The sequence below is a fragment of the Neoarius graeffei genome, chromosome 20 (genome assembly GCF_027579695.1).
Source record: "Neoarius graeffei isolate fNeoGra1 chromosome 20, fNeoGra1.pri, whole genome shotgun sequence".
Classification (NCBI taxonomy): Eukaryota; Metazoa; Chordata; class Actinopteri; order Siluriformes; family Ariidae; genus Neoarius; species Neoarius graeffei.
This window is the reverse complement of record NC_083588.1, coordinates 4,419,838-4,445,332: the sequence shown is the minus strand read 5'-3', so window position 1 is coordinate 4,445,332 and position 25,495 is coordinate 4,419,838. Positions and strand designations below refer to the sequence as shown.

At 40.2% G+C, this 25,495-nt stretch overlaps 2 protein-coding genes across 5 annotated transcripts in view; one reads left to right on the top strand and one right to left on the bottom strand.

The window, feature by feature from the left end:
• The first annotated feature begins 4,046 nt into the window (after nt 1-4,046).
• c20h16orf89 (chromosome 20 C16orf89 homolog) lies at nt 4,047-14,298 on the top strand. Its single transcript, XM_060901142.1, has 8 exons — nt 4,047-4,209; nt 5,709-5,861; nt 8,520-8,670; nt 8,752-8,869; nt 8,955-9,117; nt 12,672-12,776; nt 12,887-12,964; nt 14,054-14,298. The coding sequence occupies exons 1-8, from the start codon at nt 4,047-4,049 to the stop codon at nt 14,155-14,157; spliced, it is 1,035 nt and encodes a 344-aa protein (XP_060757125.1). The 3' UTR covers nt 14,158-14,298.
• Nucleotides 14,198-25,495, bottom strand: part of ift70 (intraflagellar transport 70) — a 37,958-nt gene continuing 26,660 nt past the window's right edge. Inside the window, exons 12-19 of one of the 4 annotated variants that reach the window (XM_060901139.1) lie at nt 22,684-22,749; nt 21,791-21,861; nt 21,469-21,679; nt 19,622-19,693; nt 18,616-18,719; nt 15,672-15,750; nt 15,052-15,181; nt 14,198-14,552 (exon numbers count right to left, since the gene is read on the bottom strand). In XM_060901139.1, the coding sequence (XP_060757122.1) occupies nt 14,416-14,552; nt 15,052-15,181; nt 15,672-15,750; nt 18,616-18,719; nt 19,622-19,693; nt 21,469-21,679; nt 21,791-21,861; nt 22,684-22,749 (870 nt within the window). In that variant the 3' untranslated portion in view covers nt 14,198-14,415. Of the gene's footprint in view, nt 14,553-15,051; nt 15,182-15,671; nt 15,751-18,615; nt 18,720-19,621; nt 19,694-21,468; nt 21,680-21,790; nt 21,868-22,683; nt 22,750-25,495 lie in introns of all 4 variants that reach the window. The other 3 variants (XM_060901140.1, XM_060901141.1, XM_060901138.1) reach the window with 3 other exon arrangements.

The following is a 25,495-nucleotide window of genomic DNA, read 5'->3' as shown; positions in this document are numbered from 1 at the left end:
GTAGCTCGTTTTCTGAGTGGGCGCCCAGTCTGGATTGTTTCTATCGTATAATTTTGCTGGCGCTCCTCGAAGCGAAATGGTAATACAGGTGTTAAAATTATAACAACGACTGAGTGAACCACGACAAAAGAGAACGCTCATTTTATAGCAGTTATTAGAAACACCTTGAATGGTGCAGCCAGGACACATCCTCAGTGATAAACCCAGGGTCACGGGGTGTTTCAGGTCTTAGATCATCAGACACCCTCGCCTGGGCGACCCAGCCGGGGTTGATCAGTCCCCGATTTGTGTCCAAGCAGCGCACTACACCATGTATCGCCCCTCTTAATCCACAGCCACCTTGAGGCTTTCTCTGCTGCCTCACTGATGTTCTTGGTGGCTTTCCCCTCCTGTAACCCCCTGATGCCAAGAAGCCTGAGTGTCCAGTGCAGGCTCTGCCCTGGAAATCCCCTACAACCAACCTCGATTGGCTCACAGCGGGCCCTCCAACCATTCAGCCTACAGGCCTCTACCAGCTCCAGGTACTTTGCCTTCTTCCGCTCGTAGGCCACCTCAATCCGGTGTTCCCAGGGGACTGTTAGTTCCAACAGCACCACTTGCTTTGAGCTCTCAGATGTTAGGACCATAACTGGCCTGAATGTTGTGCTGGTGATGTGCTCAGGGAACTTCAACTACCTCCCAAGGTCCACCTTCAGCTGCCAGTCACGTGCTGAGGATAATAGCCCAGTTGGGACCTTTCGCTGCGACTGAGGCTTCTCTCCAGCCCTGATGAATGCAAAATTCTAGCAACACGAAATAAAATTCTCTGATGATATTTTTGAGAAAGCTTTTGAATCTCACCTGAGGGAAAATGATTACTACAAACACGAGCTGTTTTGATTTTAGTCTCTGTTAGATCAGCTCTGCCGATGTTGTTCAGCCGTGCTCGTCTCCTCTCCATACTCAGCCTCAGAGTTTCCTCGCCCTCTTTCCAAATCACGGACAGAATTTTTTAAAAATCGGAACGGTCACGGGTACTGTTGTGACCACGACCATTTACAGCACAAAGATATGGCAGAGCTAAAGCAGTGGGAAAACAAAGAGAGTTGCACATGGCACACGTGATTTATGTTTTGTATGGAATGTCGCTTGACCACGTCTTTGTATCTCGACCAACATGGCTGACATCCAGGTTTCTATTTTGCTTTGACGTCGCTTGCAAGTCAAGGATATAAATTGATTTCCGTTGATGCTCACACCATCACTGATCTCACTGAACACTCATGAAAATAGACTCATGCTGACCAAAATAATAAAAAAAAAGAGTTATTTATAATCACGTGGGTGGCACGGTGGTGGTGTAGGGTTAGCACGGTTGCCTCACAGCAAGAAGGTTCTGGGTTTGAACCCAGCAGCCGGCGAGGGCCTTTCTGTGCGGAGTTTGCATGTTCTCCCCGTGTCTGTGTGGGTTTCCTTCAGGTGCTCCAGTTTCCCCCACAGTCCAAAGACATGCAGTTAGGTTAACGTGGGGCGGCCTTGGGCTGAAGTGCCCTTGAGCAAGGTACCGAACCCCTGACTGCTCCCCGGGCGCTCTAGTGTGGCTGCCCACTGCTCTGTGTGTGCGCGTGTGTTCACTGCTTCAGATGGGTTAAACGCAGAGGATGAATTTCACTGTGCTTGAAGTGTGCATGTGACAAATAAAGGTTTCTTCTTCTTCATGTTCTGTTATAACCCAGATGAGACTGGGTTCCCTTTTGAGTCTGGTTCCTGTCCAGGTTTCTTCCTCGTGTCGTCTCAGGGAGTTTTCTTCACCACCGTCACCTCAGGCTCAATCGTTTGGGAAGTATATTGATTTATTTTTTCGCGGTCCAGTTTCCATCAAATCCTGCGCTCTGATTGGCTGGCGAGCGGATCCATACCTTACAGTATGGACCACAGTTACGGACCCCGGTTATGGACCTCTGGCGACTCACTCGTTCACAACAACAAACATAGTAGCAATTTTTGTCAACATTTATTTTCGCATTTCTCAGGAGAATAGCATTAATTTTACAGCATGGATAGCGATAACGACAGTGTTCACAGTGAAAGCGAGTTTTACTACCCTGAGGAAGAAGAAATAAAAGAAAACATTTCAGGAGAAAGCTAAAAACCTGTAACTTGCTAACGCCAAAGAAAAATATGGCTGAATCCTGAATGACTCAGTTTTGTATAAATAGGGGACTACGTAGGCAGCAAAATGTAGTTTTTTCCTGCCATGGAAGTGCACTTGTATACCGAGGAGGAAGCAATTTGCATTACAGCCATGAATGAGCATTCAAAATGGTGGCTCGGCTCGGTTTTCCCTTTCGGGCGCTCTCGTTTTCTGTTAGAATTTGGTAAAGAAAAAAATAAATATATTATTTACCAGCTTAAGGTCGGTCCGTATGGTGAAATACCGTGACCTCGGCCTTGAATACTGACCTCGGCCCAGAGGGCCTCGCTCAGTACTTTCAAGACCTCAGTCACGGCATTTCACGATACGGACCTCCCAGCTGGTAAATAACATATATGTATTTTCTGGTCAACGTCATTTCATTTGTTTATATACATTCGTTCCTCCATTTCTGACCTGTAACACATTCTAAAAAAAGTTGGGCAAATTAGGTCTAGAAATGAGGTGAAACAATGAAATACTGATGATTTGAAACAGGTGATATCAACCGGTGATTGTAATCACTATTGAGTACAAAATCAGTATCCAGGTAACACCTAGTTTTTGAGGAGCAAAGATGGCTCGAGGATCTCCAGTTTGTCAAGAAATGCACGAGCAAATTATTGAAAAGTTTAAAAACAGTGCGCCTCAAAGAAAGATATGAAGGGATTTGAATATTTCATCCTCTACGGTGCCCAATATCATGAAATGATTCGAGGAATCTGGTGGAATTTCGGTGCGTAAAGAGCAAGGGCACAAGCCTAAGCTGAACACCTGTGATCTCCAGTCCCTCCAGTTTATACCGTATAAAGCAGCTTTATATAAATATGTAGAAATATATTTTTGTTATTTACCAGCTTAAGGTCGGTCTGTATGGTGAAATACCGTGACCTCGGCCTTAAATACTGACCTCGGCCCAGAGGGCCTCGCTCAGTACTTTCGAGACCTCAGTCACGGTATTTCACGAGACGGACCTCCCAGCTGGGAAATAACAAAAATATATTTCCACATATTTATATAAAGGGCGGCACGGTGGTGTAGTGGTTAGCGCTGTCGCCTCACAGCAAGAAGGTCCTGGGTTCGAGGGCCGGCGAGGGCCTTTCTGTGTGGAGTTTGCATGTTCTCCCCGTGTCCGCGTGGGTTTCCTCCGGGTGCTCCGGTTTCCCCCACAGTCCAAAGACATGCAGGTTAGGTTAACTGGTGACTCTAAATTGAGCGTAGGTGTGAATGTGAGTGTGAATGGTTGTCTGTGTCTATGTGTCAGCCCTGTGATGACCTGGCGACTTGTCCAGGGTGTACCCCGCCTTTCGCCCGTAGTCAGCTGGGATAGGCTCCAGCTTGCCTGCGACCCTGTAGAACAGGATAAAGCGGCTAGAGATAATGAGATGAGATGAGATATTTATATAAAGCTGCTTTGCGGCAATGCTTATTCTTAAAAACACAATACAAATAAAATGGACTTGACTTGACTCCACTGGTCACAGATTCATCCATCGACAAGTTGAAGGTGAATTCAAGAAGTCATGAAATCAGATGTCGTTGTACTTCACTGATTTCACCACTAGAGGACCAACTTTAACTACTGCACCTTTAATCCAGTTGGGAAGAAATGGGAAATGTATTTTTCGATTTTGGACGCACCCCAGCTCGTTGATATTTGTCTGACGTGACCCTTCGCCTTTTAGCCACGCCCACTGCCCATTACCCACGACCTCGAGCAGACTCCAGACTGGAACTCCAGATTCTTGGAGACTCTTCTCACAGTTCTCAAGAAGAAAGAAAACCATCACCCAGGACCTGGAGTCATCATTTTACAGCTTCTGCATTATTATTATTATTATTATTATTATTATTATTATTGATTTTTGGAATGATGCGCGTGCTCGTGACACTTGTGATCGTCGCGAGCTTGCGCTTTGTGCACCAGGAGGTCATTGATGATGTTTTGGACAGCTTGTCAAAAGGAGTGAATTTTTTTGAGCAGCACAGCAGGAACATGAACCTGGATGGTGTTGTTGGTTTTGTCATCCTGCAAGGTGAGCTCTTCAACACACTTTAATTGATTATTAATTAATTAATGACCTCATTAACCTTCTCAACCCCCAGGAGAAATCTACAACATCTGCAGCATTTCACTGAGAACAACAAAGAAATTCTTTTGGTGGTTTTTTTTTCTTCTTGTGATCTTATCAGAAGTTAGAAAACTAAAATAATAATAATAATAATAATAATAATAATTCCATGTTTGTTTTGTTTTATTTGAAAGAGCATCAGTTCTAGATCTAATGATCTCAAACATGTCTTCGTAACGCTGACAAATATTAAATGACAGCGCTTTATACACACACACACACACATCTCTTTAGCAGCTCGATAGAGTTGTTATTATTGCTCTCACCAATAAGTTGATTACTTTACTATCACATCATATCCTGAAGTGTTTTATTCTACCTCTTGGTCTCGACAGCCTTTTTTTCCCAGCTCAAATCATTTCATTTATTAAAGCTAGACCACCTTTCAGATTTTTCAAGTGTAGATCATAAAAAGAATTTTCCCCGACACCTGATTATTTTTGTTGAGTGACCGAAAGCTACTGAATTCTAATCACAGACTTCCAACTTTTACTTTTTTTTTTTCAAAAATAGAACAATTAATCAATTTCAGGCCACATGGCCCTAAATTCTCCGCTATTTTTCCTGCTTCACCATGACCCAATACAAGATACTACGTCATGCATTACATCACATGGTGGGCGTTCCCCGTTCGCACAAGGCATTGTGGGATACAAATTTGAAACAGGAGAGAAAAATGGAGGACGTGAGTGTGCGAATGAAACGTGAAAGAGTGACGACAGGAACAGAAAGAAAGCGAGAAGAAAAGACGTTATGTTATATACGAAGGAAAGGAAACACAGGACCAAACTAATAAATATGGGCACTCAGCGAGCACCTCGGTGTGATCAGCTGTTCGTTTAGCGACAGAATAAAGGTAAACCTGTGCATGCGCACACACACGGACTTCCTCTGTCTGCTTGACTGCACGATTTTATGCACGTTATTTGCTTTAATCCCCTCAAATTAAATAACTTCCCAGCCACAGAATGGCCTGATATTTTGTGAGATATTACAGAAATAAACATAGATCACAATCACCACATTTCAGAGCAAACTAAATTTCACCGATTTTATGAAATCGAAAGGCCGTCTAGCTTTAAAGAACAACCCACTGGACTGTACTTTTTATCCGTTTATATTTGTATTTCTTGATAAGTTGTTGCACATCTGAGAAACAAGTTCCCGCTTGCTTGTTACAGTCAATCCTTCAGCAGTCTCTTAAACTTGAGCTTGTCCTAATACAGATATGAATATTATAATAACAACAATATTATAACACCATATCAGCCATCATCACTGACATCCAGAGCAGTAAGCTGCCTTCTCTGATCCTGGCTCCATGTTAAATCCGAATGTTTCTCAGCAGGAGATTGGATTTTCTTTTTTTGTTTGTTTGTTTTTTTGTTTTTTTCCTCCTTTAGCCCAGTTACAGGAAGCCACGAAATCCCAGACCCATTCCGATTCTCTGAACCTCTCTCAGCGCTCCATCGCAGTGTCTCTGGTCAGAAAACTGGACAAAAGTTTGGCTCTTGCTGTCGCATCTCTTCAGGAGACGGATTCAAAATATTACAAAGGTAAAACAGCAACAAAAAAAGACAAACCTTTTGAGAAATCGAGCAGTAGTTAAATATCTGTTGTGATGACGTACATATGATGGAATGTTTTGGGCCAGAACACAACATACAACAGAACTGAAACAGATAAATCAGATTAAAGGTGCAATAAGTGATTTTTAAAAAAAAATTCTTCCATGGACAAATAACCTGGAAGACATATACAGTGGTGCTTGAAAGTTTGTGAACCCTTTCGAATTTTCTATATTTCTGCATAAATATGACCTAAAACATCATCAGATTTTCACACAAGTCCTAAAAGTAGATAAAGAGAACCCAGTTAAACAAATGAGACAAAAATATTATACTTGATCACTTATTTATTGAGGAAAATGATCCAATATTACATATCTGTGAGTGGCAAAAGTATGTGAACCTCTCGGATTAGCAGTTAATTTGAAGGTGAAATTAGAGTCAGGTGTTTTCAATCAATGGGATGACAATCAGGTGTGAGTGGGCACCCTGTTTTATTTAAAGAACAGGGATCTATCAAAGTCTGATCTTCACAACACATGTTTGTGGAAGTGTATCATGGCACGAACAAAGGAGATTTCTGAGGACCTCAGAAAAAGTGTTGTTGATGCTCATCAGGCTGGAAAAGGTTACAAAACCATCTCTAAAGAGTTTGGACTCCACCAATCCACAGTCAGACAGATTGTGTACAAATGGAGGAAATTCAAGATCATGGTTACCATCCCCAGGAGTGGTCGACCAACAAAGATTGCTCCGAGAGCAAGGCGTGTAATAGTCGGTGAGGTCACAAAGGACCCCAGGGTAACTTCTAAGCAGCTGAAGGCCTCTCTCACATTGGCTAATGTTCATGAGTCCACCATCAGGAGAACACTGAACAACAACGGTGTGCATGGCAGGGTTGCAAGGAGAAAGCCACTGCTCTCCAAAAAGAACATTGCTGCTCGTCTGCAGTTTGCTAAAGATCACGTGGACAAGCCAGAAGGCTATTGGAAAAATGTTTTGTGGGCGGATGAAACCAAAATAGAACTTTTTGGTTGAAACGAGAAGCATTATGTTTGGAGAAAGGAAAATGCTGCATTCCAGCATAAGAACCTTATCCCATCTGTGAAACATGGTGGTGGTAGTATCATGGTTTGGGCCTGTTTTGCTGCATCCAGGACGGCTTGCCATCATTGATGGAACAATGAATTCTGAATTATACCAGCGAATTCGAAAGGAAAATGTCAGGACATCTGTCCATGAACTGAAATCTCAAGAGAAGGTGGGTCATGCAGCAAGACAACGACCCTAAGCACACAAGTTGTTCTACCAAAGAATGGTTAAAGAAGAATAAAGTTAATGTTTTGGAATGGCCAAGTCAAAGTCCTGACCTTAATCCAATGGAAATGTTGTGGAAGGACCTGAAGCGAGCAGTTCATGTGAGGAAACCCACCAACATCCCAGAGTTGAAGCTGTTCTGTACGGAGGAACGGGCTAAAATTCCTCCAAGCCGGTGTGCAGGACTGATCAACAGTTACCGCAAATGTTTAGTTGCAGTTATTGCTGCACAAGGGGGTCACACCAGATACTGAAAGCAAAGGTTCACATACTTTTGCCACTCACAGATATGTAATATTGGATCATTTTCCTCAATAAATAAATGACCAAGTATAATATTTTTGTCTCATTTGTTTAACTGGGTTCTCTTTATCTACTTTTAGGACTCGTGTGAAAATCTGATGATGTTTTAGGTCATATTTATGCAGAAATATAGAAAATTCTAAAGGGTTCGCAAACTTTCAAGCACCACTGTAGAACATGATGAAAAATCCTGTTAGTCATTTTTGATGCTTTAGATCTTGGGGGTGGAGCTTCCTGAATACGTGCAGTATGAAACCCAGTGACGAAACTACCCAATGAAAAAAAAATAAACTTGATTAATGCGACCTAATGCACCTTTAAACTGACAAAAGTGACAACAGACAAAAACCAGGCAAAAAATTTAGATATAAAAAAAATAAATTTTTTAAAATTACAGTGCAAAGAGTGAGAGTTTGGGAAGCTCCGTGGTTTATTACAAACGCACTGTTTTTTGACTCAAGCAATTTTCTTATTTCATTCCTGCAAAATATATATTTTTAAAAATGATCAGCACTGCCAAGTTTAATCTCCGGCGAATCATCCGCCAGCGAGAGAATAACAGCACCGAGCTGCTTCCTGTACAGTTTATCAAATACAGACTGAAACACCCTCCTTCGTCTATTTTAACATTTTAGACTTTTATATTTGAAGGTGTGTGCTCTTCAATTCGCACCACGGTTTGTTCACAGGTTTCAAATCCAAAAACTGTGCCATGTAGCCACGCCCGTGTGTGACGCAAAGTTAGAAAATTTGGTCCCAAATATGGCAACAGTGACAGAAAAAAAATACATGACTGAAACAATACACAGTGGAATTTATGACGTCATCAGTCTTTCCGACAGCCCTCGAACCACCAAAACATCTGGAAATCCTTTTACTCAAATTACGTTTTGATCCCGAGTGTGCCGGTGATCTCAGATGGAGTTTGGTCTCATCTCACCATGTGTAACATCATGTGTAATATGCATCATCTCCACCCAGTCCAGGTTGCCAATAATTTTGCACTCGACTCTAATTCCGTTCCAGAGTTTGAACCGGTATTGTCGGCGTCTTTCTGGTCCTTGCCTCGTGAATGGATCTCGACGGACCCGTCCCTCGCGTACACGTCGCCGACGTCGATCGAGTGTTACGACGAGCAGCTCGGGGATAAGTGCATGACGCTGCTTCTGGGAACCTGGTAAGAAAAAAATGCCGTGTTGTTTTCAAACGACAAATCAGAAATGAATGCTCATGAAATCACAATCGTTTCAATTGGAAGGAAAGATGATGGGACGCCGTGTATCGTCACGAAGGCGTGCAGGGACACGATGACGCGATTCGGGTGTCCGAATTACTCTCTATCTCACCAGCTGCTCTACTTCATGATTGGGACCATGGTAATGAAGCCGTGCATCTGGCCATGTTATATTTCAATCAATCAATCAATCAATCAATCTTGTTTTTTTTTTAAATTATTATTAGAAAGGATGTACCAGGATGCTGAAGGGGGAGACGAGGCTCTCGCGGGTCAACATCACTGTGGAACACTATCAGAAGATTTTCTGCTCCAACATGATGAAGAGTAACCAGGACATGGGCATCAAGGGCTTCACCGGGCAAATCCAAGACATCTTCATGGAGAACAGTGAGTCACCAGAACACTTCATTTATACATTATATATATATATATATATATATATATATATATATATTCTACATCAGTTCCATCGCCTTTGTATTGTTTTCCAAACAAGACTGGCATCTGGAATTTAAAAGTGCGTTCAGTTTCCCTCAGAAGTGTGAAGTCAGAGCTCAGGATTGTGTCATTTCCCCAAACAAAGCGAAAAAAAAAAGTATTTTGTGAGCAAACATCAAGCAAATATCCAAAACAACACACTGGAGCATCAGTGTTACAGACAGTGTTGGAGTTGAGTCACTCAACCTCGAGTCTGAGTCCAGCCTCGAGTCCTCAGTGTTCAAGTCCGAGTCATTAAAAAAATTTCGAGTCGACTCCAACCGCACCATGTGACGTTGTCTGTTTCAGTGCCATTAACATGAGTTTGTTCCTGAACATGGCGTATGAACAGGTGAATGTGCTTCTCTTTATCAGGGAGTGTGAAGGATTCTGTCAGAGACGGTTGGGAGACGGATGTAAGTGCAGAAGATGTGTTTATTAATACAAATGAAGACGGTAAACAATCCAGAACGGCAGGCAAAATCGTAAAACGGTGAAACAGGCGATAGGTCGAGCGAGGCACAAACAGGCTATCGTAGACTCGGCAGAATCAAAGACGAGAAACAGGAAATCAGGGATCAGGAACCCAAATAAGAAATAAGGCTCGGGAATGTATCAGCAATGCAATTCAATACTTCGCAAAGTCAGTGTGTTTTCACAGTTTTTATACTGGCGCGCTGATTGCGTCTTCATCCTGTGCAGATGCGAGTCATTTACGGCACGTGCGCTGTCCGGAGCGCGCCCGAGAGTCTGTCTGATGCACAAGTCAAGGCCGCGCAGGTGTGACACTCTTACACGAAATTCGTACAAAAATTAATGTAGATATAAATATCTCATCTCATCTCATTATCTCTAGCCGCTTTATCCTTCTACAGGGTCGCAGGCAAGCTGGAGCCTATCCCAGCTGACTATGGGCGAAAGGCGGGGTACACCCTGGACAAGTCGCCAGGTCATCACAGGGCTGACACATAGACACAGACAACCATTCACACTCACATTCACACCTACGGTCAATTTAGAGTCACCAGTTAACCTAACCTGCATGTCTTTGGACTGTGGGGGAAACCGGAGCACCCGGAGGAAACCCACGCGGACACGGGGAGAACATGCAAACTCCGCACAGAAAGGCCCTCGCCGGCCCCGGGGCTCGAACCCAGGACCTTCTTGCTGTGAGGCGACAGCGCTAACCACTACACCACCGTGCCGCCAGATATAAATATCTGATGCCAAATTATTATGGCATGTTACAAAAAAATCAAGAAAAAAAAATCCGTGTCCGAGTCTCCAATTTACGAGTCCGAATGCAGTTTGTGCACAAGTCCGAGTCATAAATGCTCAAGTCCAAGTCGAGTCACGAGTCCTTAAAATTAGGGCACGAGTCGGACTTGAGTACTACAAGCCTGGTTACAGATTTAACAAGCGAAGATGTTGCTCAATCGACATTCGCTCAAACTAATACTTGTTTATTCTATTCACGTTCACTGGATATGAGCAATTGCGCGCTCTGATTGGCTACTCTACTACGAGAATATCAGCTCATATACTACGAGTAGAGAAAAACAAACAAAATGGCAGAGCATGTTGCTGAAGCCACCGAGGACGAAATAAAAACTCGACTTGAAAATAAAACCCCCAAAACTACAAAAAATAAGCAACAAAATATGGAATGAAAGTGTCTGATGGGAAGAACGGGTCTTTTTATTTTTCAAGAATTGTTATTATACCCCCGCTCCGAAGGAGGAGGGTGGGAGGGGTATACTGGTTTACCTCTGTCCGTCTGTCCGAAACACTCTTTTTCTCTCAGCAACCACAAATCATAGCCACTTGGTACCAAACTTCAGCTTGGGGTTTGATACCATGTTTACCGTTTTCAGGTCTGTCGCACATCAACTTCCTGTTTACCGACTGAATGTATTCACGAAACATGTAGCGTGGATTTACAAAATTTTCCTCGCATTTTTCTCAGCAACTACAAATCACAATTCATCATTCGTCTTCTTTTCTTTCGATTGCTTGCATTCTGATTTCGGCGAGAGCGGGGGACGCGGAAGTGAGCAGTCGCTCACGGTTGATCTTATCGCATTTTTCACAAATTGCTCCTGTCATTTCACGGTTTGTCAACACTCGAAGCGGAAATTATTTTGTCGGACGTTTTGTATAAAGTTGTTATTTATCGATTTTGCAAAAAAATTAAAATAAAAAAGCTCCATTTCGCAAAATCCAGTGAATGTGGATGGAATAAAACAGTGATTCCACTCAATCTCGTCGTACTTGGATTATAGCCGCGATCAGCTCGTGTATAACTTGATTTCGTGGAATAACTGTTAATTATCCAGGAGAACTCGTTTCAAAGGAAGACGTCCTGCAGCCATGCTGATTTGACGTCACTTGCTGACCTCAGGGTTGTCGAGACTGTCCTGAATTTCCAACCTGAAGGGCGTTTCGTCCGAGTTGTAGTGGAGTTATCAAGTCCTGTAAATGAAATGTCCTTACACCGAGATGTTTGGTGCAGAAACTTATTCTTAAGCTCACAAGTACGAGAAGTTTAACGCCTGCAGTTTAGCAATTCGAAACTATCGAAAATGTCAGATGAAAATGTCACATAAGGCACGTGATCGAAGCCTGATTACGAACCAATAATCATAGTTTTGTTCTTGAAGAAAGAAAAACGTTCCATCCATCGTTGACAGCACAGCACCACGTTCTTATGAACACCCCCATCCACCTGCTGTTTTGTTTGACGCAGTTCTCAAATCACCCGATCCCTCGATGCATCAAATCACGCAACGACAAATCAAGCGCTTCAGCTTATTAATGTTCGCAATGTTCAAACATCAGAACGGGAAAAATTATGATCTCAAAGTGAAGTGTGACTTTCTTTCAATGTGGCGTGGATGTTGGTTTGAGTATTTCAGAAACGGCTGATCTGATCTCCTGGGGTTTTCACACACAACCGTCTGTAGAGTTTATACAGAAAGAACGGTGCGAAAAACAAAAAACAAACCGAGTGAGTGAGGGACAGTTCTGTGGGTGGAAACGAACACCTTGTTGATAAGAGAGGGTCAGAGATCAGAAAATGGACAGATTTGAAGTGGTTCGAGCATTTTTTTTCCCCAGGAAGGATACAGTAACTCATAGAATCACTCTTTACAACCATGGTGAGCAGAAAAGCATCTCAGCGTGCAACAGAAAACAGAAGAACACATTGGGTTCCAGTCCTGCAGCCAAGAACAGGAATCTTAGAATCAACAACAAGAAGTTCCTCTTAAAGTGGCTGGGGAGTGGATAACATCGGAGACTCGTTCCGGAAATGTTCTCACGTCGGCACTTTAAAAGCTATAAGCTTTCCGTCTTTGTCAGGACGGAGGATTTTATACTTTTTTGTGTTTTTTTTTTTCTGGAACATGACATACTTTGACACTTATTTTTTAGAAAGTAAAATGAAACATTTGACTGTTTTCTAGTCCTTTTATGCGGCTTGGCTGGATTCTCTGACTTTTATAAAGCCACGTGGCTGCAGTACATTCTGACCTGGCAGGATAAAGAACTGGGCTGTTTCGGGAAAGACGGTGAGTGTGAGCTGAGATTAACGTCCACACTTCAGCGTCATTTAGAATATAATGTCTACAGTTCATTAAAACAGTCTGATTAATCACTCTGGCGTTTCTTTTCCTCTCAGAGGACTACTCACAAATGTTTGAGGAATATTTGGATGCAGCGCACAAGAGAGTGAAGAGAAGAGAGAAAACTCTGAAAGGTGATCATCACACTTCGATAAAATATAAAAATCATGACGATGTTTCCTGGATGGATTTATTCATGGAAATCAAAAATAATTTATAATACGATTTAAAGGAATTCAGCTGATTATCATTCGGTAAAAGGAATAATTGTAAAAAAAAAAATCAGTGCACACTTTTAGCTGTAGTACTTGAACACTGTGTCAAAAACTACATCTGAAGAATTCAGCAACAATTTTTGTTTCATTTTTGTCTTTCATTGTTATGACATATGGAGTCACAGGAGTGCCATAAAAATAAATCTTAAAGAAAAGAACAAAGAAATGGCCGTTCAAGCAAAAGAAAATGCACTCGGGGGAAGAAAAAAACCACAAAATAGGCAAAAAACAAACGCAAGAAAGAAAATCAATTTTTAAAAATTCTTAAAAAAATTTTTTGTTTATTTCTGCAATTATTTTCCAATTTTTTTATTTCTGCATTTAATTTTGTATTCTTTTATTTTTATTTACTTTCCTATTCTTTTTCAACATATTTTCTTCTTCTATTCCAGAATTTTTTTTTTATGGCACTCCTATGACTCCATAATCACAACTCTTTCTTGGAAAAATGTGAATTTTCTTTTACTAATTTAAAAAAAATCATCTGAAGAATTCAGCAACAATTTTTTTGTTTCATTTTTGTCTTTCGCTGTTATGACATACGGAGTCACAGGAGTGCCATAAAAATAAATCTTAAAAAAGAAAAAAGAAATGGCCGTTCAAGCAAAAGAAAACGTACTCGGGGGATGAAAAAAACCACAAAATAGGCAAAAAACAAAAGCAAGAAAGAAAATCAGCTTTTTAAAATTCTTTAAAAAAATTTGTTCATTTCTGCAATTATTTTCAGATTTTTTTATTTCTGCATTTAATTTTGTATTCTTTTATTTTTATTTACTTTCCTATTCTTTTTCAACATATTTTCTTCTTCTATTCCAGAATTTCTTTTTTATGGCACTCCTATGACTCCATAATCACAACTCTTTCTTGGAAAAATGTGAATTTTCTTTTACTAATTAAAAAAAAATATTTCTTTCAGTAAATAATAATAATAATGACGATTTCTTGCAGATGGATGCTCAAGTCACATGACGGGCGTGGCCATGAGTGCGCTGGGTGGTTACCTGAACTTTTACCTGTCTGAGCAAGACATTACAAAACGACCACTGGTGTAAAAAAAAAAAAAATTATAAAACAACAAATGAAGACATTCAGTAACAATCAGCACGTGTTTATTCTATAGAAAAATATTTATAAATTTTTTATTTAACAGTCCATATTTTTTCTTGTGGTGATAAACAATAAATAAACGTGGAATATTCCGGATTTCTTCAGACACACCATTTTTTTACACTGGATGACTAAATACTATAAACAGTGCCTCTTGGTGTTTTGTGTGAAATCTGAGCCACGATTGGCTTCAGGAAAACTCGCTAGTCGTTCCATCCGATGACTTCGTAGAACAGCGCCTTCAACGTGCGAGCCTCGTACGTCACCGTGTTTTTCCCGATGTGTGCGTGTTCCTCCTCCAGAGGCTGCTCGATGACGGCGGGGACGTCTTTCCCGTACACTTTGGAACAGAGAAAAGAGGCGGAGTTAACCTTTCTGAGAAGAACAGCACTGACTTTCAAAACTAATCTGCATCTGGTCAGAAGGTGTTGACTCGTGTCCTCTGGCTCGCTGGACATCCAGACGCTTGTAAATTTGTCACACGTTTCGATCGTAACACCTCATTCAACACATTTTAAAAAGTGTCAGTGTTAATACGGTGACGTTTCTCTCATAAGGTAGAGATGTTTCTGAAACAGTGATGTCAGGAGTCTTTTGAGCTGAGAGTCTCGAGGTTGATGATGTCGCTGATTTGTGAGCAGGTTATTCATGTATAATGTCTGCGTCGTTGCATTGCATTGCACTGCGTTATAACGAGCTTCTAAATAAACAACAGCTCAAACTTTGGATATTGTTTTGTTTGTTTTTTTTTTTACAGCATCTTTCCTCACTCATAAATCAGCCTCTAATTATTTGAAACCGAGATAGCAATTTTTTTTATTTTTTTTTTAAACACTTACGCTCACAGTGTTCCAGGAACTGGATGCAGTCCTGCACCACGGTGTCCCTCAGCATGATCATGTGCTTGGCCATGTTCTCCAGCAGCGACAGGAAGCATCTCTTAATGTAGAACCATGTGTCTGTCCCGAGCTGAAAGTCATGCAACACGGGGAAAACGCATCAGCTGCTACATTCACGATATCCGACGATCACAATCATAACGTTCTGACTGTTGATGCTTTTTAAAATGTGTTTGCTCATGATCAAGAGAACCTCACAAAAAACTTTTTTTATTTTTATTTTTGCACAAAGCACACACACTCTCCATAATGACATTCCAGAAGTCCTCGCTAATATCAGCTCACTAACGATATTCTTGCAAAATTATGACATCACACGCTTGATTATTAATCTATCTGAATATGTGCATCTTCCTCACACTGTGTGAAACGGTGCAGTCGTGCGTCTGCGTTTATCTCAGCACGGCTCTGAGAACCAGAGGCTCGTGTTTGTTCAGCTGCTCGTGGTCGAGCGCTCTTCCGTTTTGGAAAAAGAAACATAAATCTCCCTTTGAGCAGCGAGTGCGAGTGATGATGGGAAATACACTATTAGAGAAAGGAAGGCATGAAAGACGCAGCACCTTCTTGTTGTACGGCTCCAGGCTCTTGATCACGCGAGAAATCCCGAAGTCGTAGTTGCCTTTCGCACAATACAGAGTCCTGCAGGAACAGGAAATGGTTTTCAATGAAATCAAACAAGGTATGTGTGTGTTGTTCTTTGCAACATATATTATTCTGTCCACATTCACTGGATATGAGTAATCGCACGCTCTGATTGGCTACTCTACTACGAGGATATCAGCTCATATACCGTGAGTAAAGAAAACAAAATGGCGGAGCGTGTTGCTGAACCAACCGAAGACGAAATAAAAACTCTACTCAAAAACAAAACCCCAAAAATTGTTCACAAGTATTTAAAAGAAACAGAAATAGCAAAAAATAAAAAAATAACTCCCCCCCCCGCCCCCCATTCCACACTCCAGCCCAGTGAGTGGCAGTAAAGCACCTTTAAGGTGGTTTGCTAAACACCAAAAAACCCAAAAGAAGAAGACGAGAACCCCCAAAATACAAAAAAAAGAAACAAAATATGGAATAAAAGTATTTGATGGGAAGAACGTATCTTTTTTTATTTTTCAAGAATTATTACGATCGCATTTTCCACAAATTGCTCCTGTTATTTCGCCAGTTCGTTTACATTCTAAGCGGAAATGATTTTGTCAGACTTTTTGTATAAAGTTTTTATTGATCGAATTTGCAAAAGATAAAAATAAAAATGCTCTGTTTCTCAAAATCCAGTGAACGTGGATCGAATAAAACAGTGACTCCACTCAATCTCGTCGTACATGGCTATGCGCCTCATTTGCTATCAGCTCATACACCGTGAGTAGAGAAAACCAAACAAAATGGCGGAGCGTGTTGCTGAACCAATTGAGGACAAAATAAAAACTCTACTCGAAAACAAAACCCCAAAAATTGTTCTCAAGTATTTAAAAGAAACAGAAATAGTGAAAAAAAAGAATATAGTCACGTCCTGCCCCAGTGGCTCCTGTTCCACACTCCAGTCCAGTGGGTGGCAGTAAAGCACCTTTAAAGCCTCGGTCACAACCGGCCGTACGTGCTCCTACGGCCGGTCTACGTGCAAAAAACGCAAGAAACACATGGAGGGCATGCGTGACGTGCTGATTTTCGAGCTGTAGACTGGCCACAGAGGTTCTTCGTCATGTCAAACAAACTCTACGGGCGCTTATGTTTTTTTCAGGTTGCCAGACAAACTTACGGCCAACGTGCGTCTTTCTCCATGAACAAAAAAAACACAGTGATTTGGGAAACGCCAAAAATCGCATGGCCAAAAAATCGTACGTCTGGTTGTGACCTAGGCTAATGTTGGTTTGCCAAACGCCAAAAAACACTCAAGAAGAAGAAGAAGACCCCCCCCCCAAAAAAAAAAAAAAAAAAAAATTTAAATATAAAAAAAGCAACAAAATATGGAATAAAAGTATTTGGTAGTCAGAACGTATCTTTTTTTATTTTTCAAGAATTATGATTATAGCATTTTTCACAAATTGCTCCTGTCATTTCGCCAGTTTATTTACATTCTAAGCAGAAATAATTTTGTCAGATGTTTTGGGTAAAGTTTTTATTGATTGAATTTGCAAAAAATAAAAATGCTCTGTTTCTCAAAATCCAGTGACTGTGGATCGAATAAAACAGTTATTCCACTCAATCTCCTTGTTCATGGCAATGCACCTCATTGGCTATCAGCTCATATACCGTGAATCGAGAAAAACAAACAAAATGGCGGCGCGTGTTGCTGAACCAACCGAGGACGAAATAAAAACAACTCGAAAACAAAACCCTAAAATTGTTTTCACACATTTAAAAGAAACAGAAATAGCTCAAAGAATATTGCATTTTCCCCCCAATATCACCTGTTCCACACTCCAGCCCAGTGGGTGGCGGCAATGCACCTTTAAATTGGTTTGCCAACCGCCAAAAAAACCCTAAAGAAGAAAACCCCAAAAAATACAAGCAACAAAATATGGAATGAAAATATTTGATGGTCAGAACGTATCTTTTTTTAAATGTTTGTTTACATTTTAAGTAGAAATGATTTTGTCGGACATTTTGTATCAAGTTTTTATTTCTCAAATTTGCAAAAAATAAAAAATGCTGTTTCTCAAAATTTAGTGAATGCAGATAGAATAAAACAGTTATTCCATTCAATCTCGTCGTACATGGATTATAGCCGCGATCAGCTCATGTACGACTTGATTTCGTGGAATAATCGTTAAACAGAAGTCTAATACGGGACTGAACCAACAAATTGCACTTGTTTGTTGTTTTTAAGATTGCCGCACCTTCTCCCCACCCCTTCACCCCTCCAATCCACATCGCTGAATCATCATTTAAAGGTGCTTTCGTCAAGACTGGACCTCTAGTGGTGACGTAGGTAAAGTACAACAACATTGGAACAACTTTTCCCTCCTTCGCCCCACCCCCACTTCACGCCCATGTACACAAAGCTCCGCCCGTTCACATGACCGAGGACAGTCATGACATCACGGATTATTTATTCAGAGTGTTGCTTTACTCTTATTGATAAATATCCTTCACATTTGTTATACTGTATTATGCTGATACATAACAGACATGGTGGGTGGAGTGAAGGGCCGCTGGGGCAGGTCGTTCAAAAAGGAGTTCGGTTTTTCTCAGCTTCATAACACACTTGTGATGAGGGCTTTGCAAAAATAATTATTTCGTATCACATTTGACAATTTTTTGCAGGTTAATTTTCTTAGAATTAAAAAAAAAAAAAAATCACTTATTGCACCTTTAAGGAAAGGTTCTGCATGTCAACACAAGCCTGAAATGAGAAATCATGAAACAAACAAACACACAAAAAAATGAGCCGACTGTATATCAGGGCAATCCTGTGAAATCTGTGAAATTCTTGAGGTCCCAGGATTATTTTTCAACTTTACACACGGCACCTTTAAAGCTCCGAATGAAAAACTGATGCGTTACCCGATCACCAGGTTAACGATGCACAGATGAAACACCTTCTTGTCTGGGTCATTGTACGAGATCTGCTCTTCCTCTTTCTCGATTTTCCTCATCAGCTCCTCTGCCTTGACACACACACACACACACACACACACACACACACACACACACACAACCGTCAAGAATTATTGGCACCCTTCAAAAATTGACAAAAACGAATGGGCATAAATATTCCCATCAACCTTTTCAGTGAAATCTATGAAACTGTAGAAGCTGTAAACAGGATACAGATATTTCTTTCTGGTTTCAAAATTATTGGCACCTCCACAATTAACGTGGCAAAGCCTCCCCTGAAGAGAACAACGTTTTGATTTTGAAACTCGACAACCTCGTTACAGTCCACTGTTTAAACAAACAAACTAGTTTTTAAAATCTCTTTATGCGAGAACAGCTTCATATGTCTCCGAATGAACCAAAGGTCTGGTTTGCACCAATAACCAATCAGATATGAAAAAACAAATAAACAAAGAGTAATTATAGTGATGATAACACTAATTTTTTTTTTACTTTAGTATATTTTATTTATCCTTTAGTATTTAATTCGCTTACCCCATTCTCCTGGCACATTCCTTTGAATTTTAGATTATCCTCTTATATTGGACTTTTATTCAATCTTTAATACATTTTTATTTCACATCCACATTTGTTTAAATTGTTCTTATTTGTTGCTCTGTATGTAAATAAAATTTTTTCACTTTAGAAATTTCATATTCTGACTTTTTCTTCAAATAATATTATATTATTTGTATTCCTTTTTTATACTTTTTGCAAATATATTCTTTATATTTTATATCTTTCCCCATGTTGTTTTTTGTGTCACTGCTGTTACTGATTGTATTTTCATTCTTTCCTGAGCGACCTTTCTTTCTTCCTGGTTATTTTTTTTTATCTCACACTGTAAATGACTTTGAGCTGCATTTTTAAACGTGTGCTGAGGTTCAGCTCTGAATCCCATGTGAAGACTCACCTCTTCATTTTGGCTCGTCATGATGTACGACACGCACAGGTTCGCCAGAACGATGGCGCTGACGTTGAGGATCTACGAGACGGAAAAACAGGCAGTTTATTCATTCAGTCAGAGGAAGACGATCGATAAAACACAGTCAAACCACAGTGAGATGGACACAGCAACGTTCCAACACCACACTGAACGTCCCATGCAGTCAAACAGTCCACATGCTGGCACGTGTTTTACCGAAGGCTTTCTTTTGCAGGGACACTCCTGAATGTTACACTGTTCCAGCTAGTGAGCGAAAACAAACACACACACACACAACTTCAATACAAATCCGACACCTGGTTTACGGACGTTCTTTATTTCCTGTTCGTTATGAAGATTAACATCAATCCTTTATTCAAAATCTCACTGCTGAGTCTGTGATCTAGAACTCTACGAGGGGGAGTCAAATAAAAACCTCAATAAAGTGCGACATAAATTAGAACTGAATCAAAAACATTTTTTCCTCTAAAAAAAAAAATCACAGGAAGAATCACAATGAACAAAAAGAAGATGAATTCAAAGGATACACACTTTTGTGACACGGATGTGACACAAAAACCATGCAAAAGAAAAAAAAAAAAGAGTTTTTTAAAATTTGTCTCACCACCATACAGTACATATATATTTTTTTCATTGCGAGTCGAGATAAATTTACATGAAAAAAAAAGTCAAAATTAATTTCAGTTCTGTCAGAAACACTTTAGTGTCAGAGCCACTGCTGAATTATTTATTTCTTCCTGTAAAAATAAATTAAAAATCTCAAAATTAAAATAAAGAGAAAACTGGAAACAGAAAAAAATGCAATTTTTTTTTTTTTTTAAAGATTTTTTTGGGGCTTTTTTCACCTTTATTGAATAGGACAGTGTAGAGACAGGACAGAAAATGAGTGGGAGAGACAGACGGGGAGGGATCGGGAAATGACCTCGGGTCGGAATCGAACCCGGGTCCCTGGATTTATGGTATTGCGCCTTAGCCACCTGAGCCACGATGCCCGCCAAAAAAATGCAATTTTGAAGGAAAAAAAAATCCAGAGGTCCTGAAATATTTTCTGTATAAAACTGAAAATAAAGAATAAAAATTAAATCTTAAAATTAAGATAAAAAAAAGGCAGGAAAATTTGTGGAATTATTTGAAACAAACTGAAATGATAAAAATAAATAAAATTGGAAAAAAAGAGAAAACTAAAAACAAAAAAACTCCAAAACAAAAAAAAAAAAATTGATTTCATGTTCCATTTTATGGTGGAAAAAAAAAAATCACAGGTCCCGACATAGGCTCTTTTTAATTTCTGATCATAAAAGTTGATTTTAAAAAAATTGAAACATTAAGATAAAAATGAGAAAAGTGAGCACAGAAAAGAAAATGTAATTTGAAAAAGAAAAAAAAATCCAGATTTCATCTCATCACAAACATTTTATCTGTAAAAGACTCTTTTCTAAATGATTTCACATCATAAGAATTTATAAAAGTTAAAAAAAAAATTAAATAAAAAACAGAAGAAAAAAATCAAAATTTTTTGGGGGGAGGAGAGAATTCAGAGGCCCCGAGACATTTATGCCTAAAAAAAATCTTTATTCACAGTATTATTGCTTCTTTGTGCACTCCTTCTCTTTGAATGTCTTCAGTTTCGCTTTTAATATTTTTTAACTGATAACAATAATTAAGATGTTAAAATGAAATTTCGGCGTCTTTCAGACGCTGAAAAATCTGTTAAATCTTGGGGGCACAAACTTTTGACTGGTCGTGTACATACACTATTCCCTTCCAAAGTAACTTTTCAATGTTGAATCTGCGTCACTGAACCGTGCACTTACGTTATCGTAGTGTTTTTTGACGATGGGCTCGTAGAACCCGATCGCTTCTTTGTACTTGTTCTCCTGCATGAAGAGCACATGGGCCACGTTCAGCTTCCACGTGTCGTGCTCGTTACAGAACTCCACCGACTTACGGAAAATCTTCTCCACCATGTTGTAGTTCTCGCGGTTCCAGTAAATCTTTGCCTGTGCCATCAGCACAGGGATGTATCTGCAAAAAAAAACAAAACAAGAACAAAAAAACCCTCAAATTGGAGCTGAGGAAAACTTCCAGTGGAGCTCGTTCTGATAACTACACTGAGAAAAATGTTTAAACACGTACTCTTCGAGAAGCTGATCATAATCCTCAATTGCTTTTTTGAGACCTTCGTCATCCCGGGTGCGTCGTGCTTCCTGCACCTTCAAGGACATAAACAGCTTTTAGTGTTTTTCATGAAATCATTTTTGACGATTCTACGATAAAGATAACTGTTTATCGCTGCTGGAGCGTAATGTTCATGATAACCAGAGCTAAATGATTCAAGGCAACTATAAACAGATAAAAAGTATGACGTATCATTCTTTCATCAATGAAAAAAATATATATAATCGTCTACAAATTGCTGTGACTTCCTGTTATCGGAAACTAATCGACTTTGTTTTGGGAACAGGAACTCAGATTCTGATTCATGTTGTTGATTATTTTCCAATGAGCGGCACGGTGGTGTAGTGGTTAGCGCTGTCGCCTCACAGCAAGAAGGTCCGGGTTTGAGCCCCGTGGCTGGCGAGGGCCTTTCTGTGCGGAGTTTGCATGTTCTCCCCGTGTCCGCGTGGGTTTCCTCCGGGTGCTCCGGTTTCCCCCACAGTCCAAAGACATGCAGGTTAGGTTAACTGGTGACTCTAAATTGAGCGTAGGTGTGAATGTGAGTGTGAATGGTTGTCTGTGTCTATGTGTCAGCCCTGTGATGACCTGGCGACTTGTCCAGGGTGAACCCCGCCTTTCACCCGTAGTCAGCTGGGATAGGCTCCAGCTCGCCTGCGACCCTGTAGAACAGGATAAAGCGGCTACAGATAATGAGATGAGATGAGATTATTTTCCAAGAACAGCACACGTCTGAGTGATTTACTCCTGACTTAATGCCCTGTTGGCAAGCTTAAATGGAGGCGCGCGTGTGCACACACACACACACACACGCACGATCACACTTCGGAAGGCAAATGGGAAAAAACTGTAACCTGTTTGGTGACCTTGCGTAACTGCTCCGTCAGTTTTCCTGCCATGTCGTCGAACTTCCGGAAGGCCTGGAAAAGAAAACACACAAAAACTTGAGTTTTGAAGGAACTCTCACGACAGACGACTGAACGTCCCTGACTTAGACGGGAACAGAACAAGCAAGGGACGTTCGACTGAACCAACTTCAACTTTGAAATCAACTTCAGACCTAATGTTCAGTATGAAAATTCAAATTCAATCCAAATTGCTTGAAAGTGCTCTCACTGAATTCAGAATTGAATGCAGAACAAACTTTTTACAGAATTAAAATATGTTTATCTGTTTTTGAGATGTTACAAGTCAAAGACTGAATAAAGGCTTAATTTTTATTCAACGGCCGTAATATTCTGTATGAGGATCACATGGTCCAAAACGGGCCTCATTAACCAATGAGATCAAATGGGGTGTTTTTCTGAATTACTTTTCGATTTTTCAAGATATTCACATGGAAATTGGCAGGAACATAGATGGTTGGATACTGAATACAAAGTTTGAAAAATTAGTGAAAACCAATCATGCAAATTAGTATTCCCTGAGTATTAATGATGCTAATTTGGTGAAAACTTTAAATCGGTACACTCAATAAAAAAGGAATAAAAGATTATTTCTAATCCCCTCTTTGTGCTCTGTAGGCATTTGTATTTCTCAGTAGGGCCTACTAGTCTTTATATGAAATAATATAAATGATTATTTCGATTAATATTCACAGCTTTCAAGGTGAACCTCGAAAAAACTGTCTGATCCACATCCAATAAACAATTCACATTAACTGACTTCCGGTTTTTAAAAATCTCATTCCGACCATTAAGATCTCAATATTTTTCATCAAAACAACTCCAGTTATATTCTAAAACAGTTATTTATTTACAGGAATCGGTTTGATTTGAAAAAATAAGTAGGTAAAGCTCTGAAAACTCATTTCAAAGTCTCCTGTGAATCAGAACATCAAAACTAGCAGAGGGAAAATTTTGCTGAATCCTTCATCAGAAACGGTGAGAGCGAGAGAACATCCCTATAAAAGTGATCTGACTGATATTGACGAGTAATCCAGTGAGAAACCGATCAGGAGAGAGAGAGAGAGAGAGAGAGAGAGAGCTTTCCCGTGACTCAAAAAGAAAAGCACCGGCAGTTTCCCGACGTCCTGCGAGCAGAGTTTTTACTCTGTTGTACCGACTTCAACCTGCCGTTACTCCCAAAGTACTGAACAGATCTTAACCAGATACATTTCTTTCAGAAGCAGAGATTATAAGCTTCTTAATGAGAGAAAATATTCAAGAGTTAAGCACTGACAGGTTTGGAAACTTTGACGAGCGTCTGCATGGACAATTTTCACAGCACGGCCAGCGAGAGTCTGAATTGCCTCGTGATGTAATGTATTTGATTGGTGTAAAGTTCTCGGCAACAAAATGTTTCACAACCACTGATGTGAGTAAACGATATTTCTGGAAGTAGATGAACAGAAAGCCTCTCCATATTTAGAGCACATGAAGTAAAATAGTCTTTCATATTTCACATTTGCTTGAAGCTCAATATTATAAATATTCAAAACATTTCCTGACCTTGGAATTAGAGCAATAAACACAAGATTGAACTCGGATCACGATTTTCTTAAGATATTTTTACTGATATATACAACCCCGATTCCAAAAAAGTTGGGACAAAGTACAAATTGTAAATAAAAACGGAATGCAATAATTTACAAATCTCAAAAACTGATATTGTATTCACAACAGAACATAGACAACATATCAAATGTCGAAAGTGAGACATTTTGAAATTTCATGCCAAATATTGGCTCATTTGAAATTTCATGACAGCAACACATCTCAAAAAAGTTGGGACAGGGGCAATAAGAGGCTGGAAAAGTTAAAGGTACAAAAAAGGAACAGCTGGAGGACCAAACTGCAACTCATTAGGTCAATTGGCAATAGGTCATTAACATGACTGGGTATAAAAAGAGCATCTCGGAGTGGCAGCGGTTCTCAGAAGTAAAGATGGGAAGAGGATCACCAATCCCCCTAATTCTGCACCGACAAATAGTGGAGCAATATCAGAAAGGAGTTCGATAGTGTAAAATTGCAAAGAGTTTGAACATATCATCATCTACAGTGCATAATATCATCAAAAGATTCAGAGAATCTGGAAGAATCTCTGTGCGTAAGGGTCAAGGCCGGAAAACCATACTGGGTGCCCGTGATCTTCGGACCCTTAGACAGCACTGCATCACATACAGGCATGCTTCTGTATTGGAAATCACAAAATGGGCTCAGGAATATTTCCAGAGAACATTATCTGTGAACACAATTCACCGTGCCATCCGCCGTTGCCAGCTAAAACTCTATAGTTCAAAGAAGAAGCCGTATCTAAACACGATCCAGAAGCGCAGACGTCTTCTCTGGGCCAAGGCTCATTTAAAATGGACTGTGGCAAAGTGGAAAACTGTTCTGTGGTCAGACGAATCAAAATTTGAAGTTCTTTATGGAAATCAGGGACGCCGTGTCATTCGGACTAAAGAGGAGAAGGACGACCCAAGTTGTTATCAGCGCTCAGTTCAGAAGCCTGCACCTCTGATGGTATGGGGTTGCATTAGTGCGTGTGGCATGGGCAGCTTACACATCTGGAAAGACACCATCAATGCTGAAAGGTATATCCAGGTTCTAGAGCAACATATGCTCCCATCCAGACGACGTCTCTTTCAGGGAAGACCTTGCATTTTCCAACATGACAATGCCAAACCACATACTGCATCAATTACAGCATCACGGCTGCGTAGAA

Coding starts and splice junctions, on each gene's coding strand:
- c20h16orf89 (XM_060901142.1), top strand. CDS start 4,047: ATGCGCGTGCTCGTGACACTTGTGATCGTCGCGAGCTTGCGCTTTGTG. Junction 9,118..12,671: donor AGACATCTTCATGGAGAACA/GTGAGTCACCAG, acceptor ACTGTTTTCTAG/TCCTTTTATGCGGCTTGGCT. Junction 12,777..12,886: donor GGGCTGTTTCGGGAAAGACG/GTGAGTGTGAGC, acceptor TTTTCCTCTCAG/AGGACTACTCACAAATGTTT.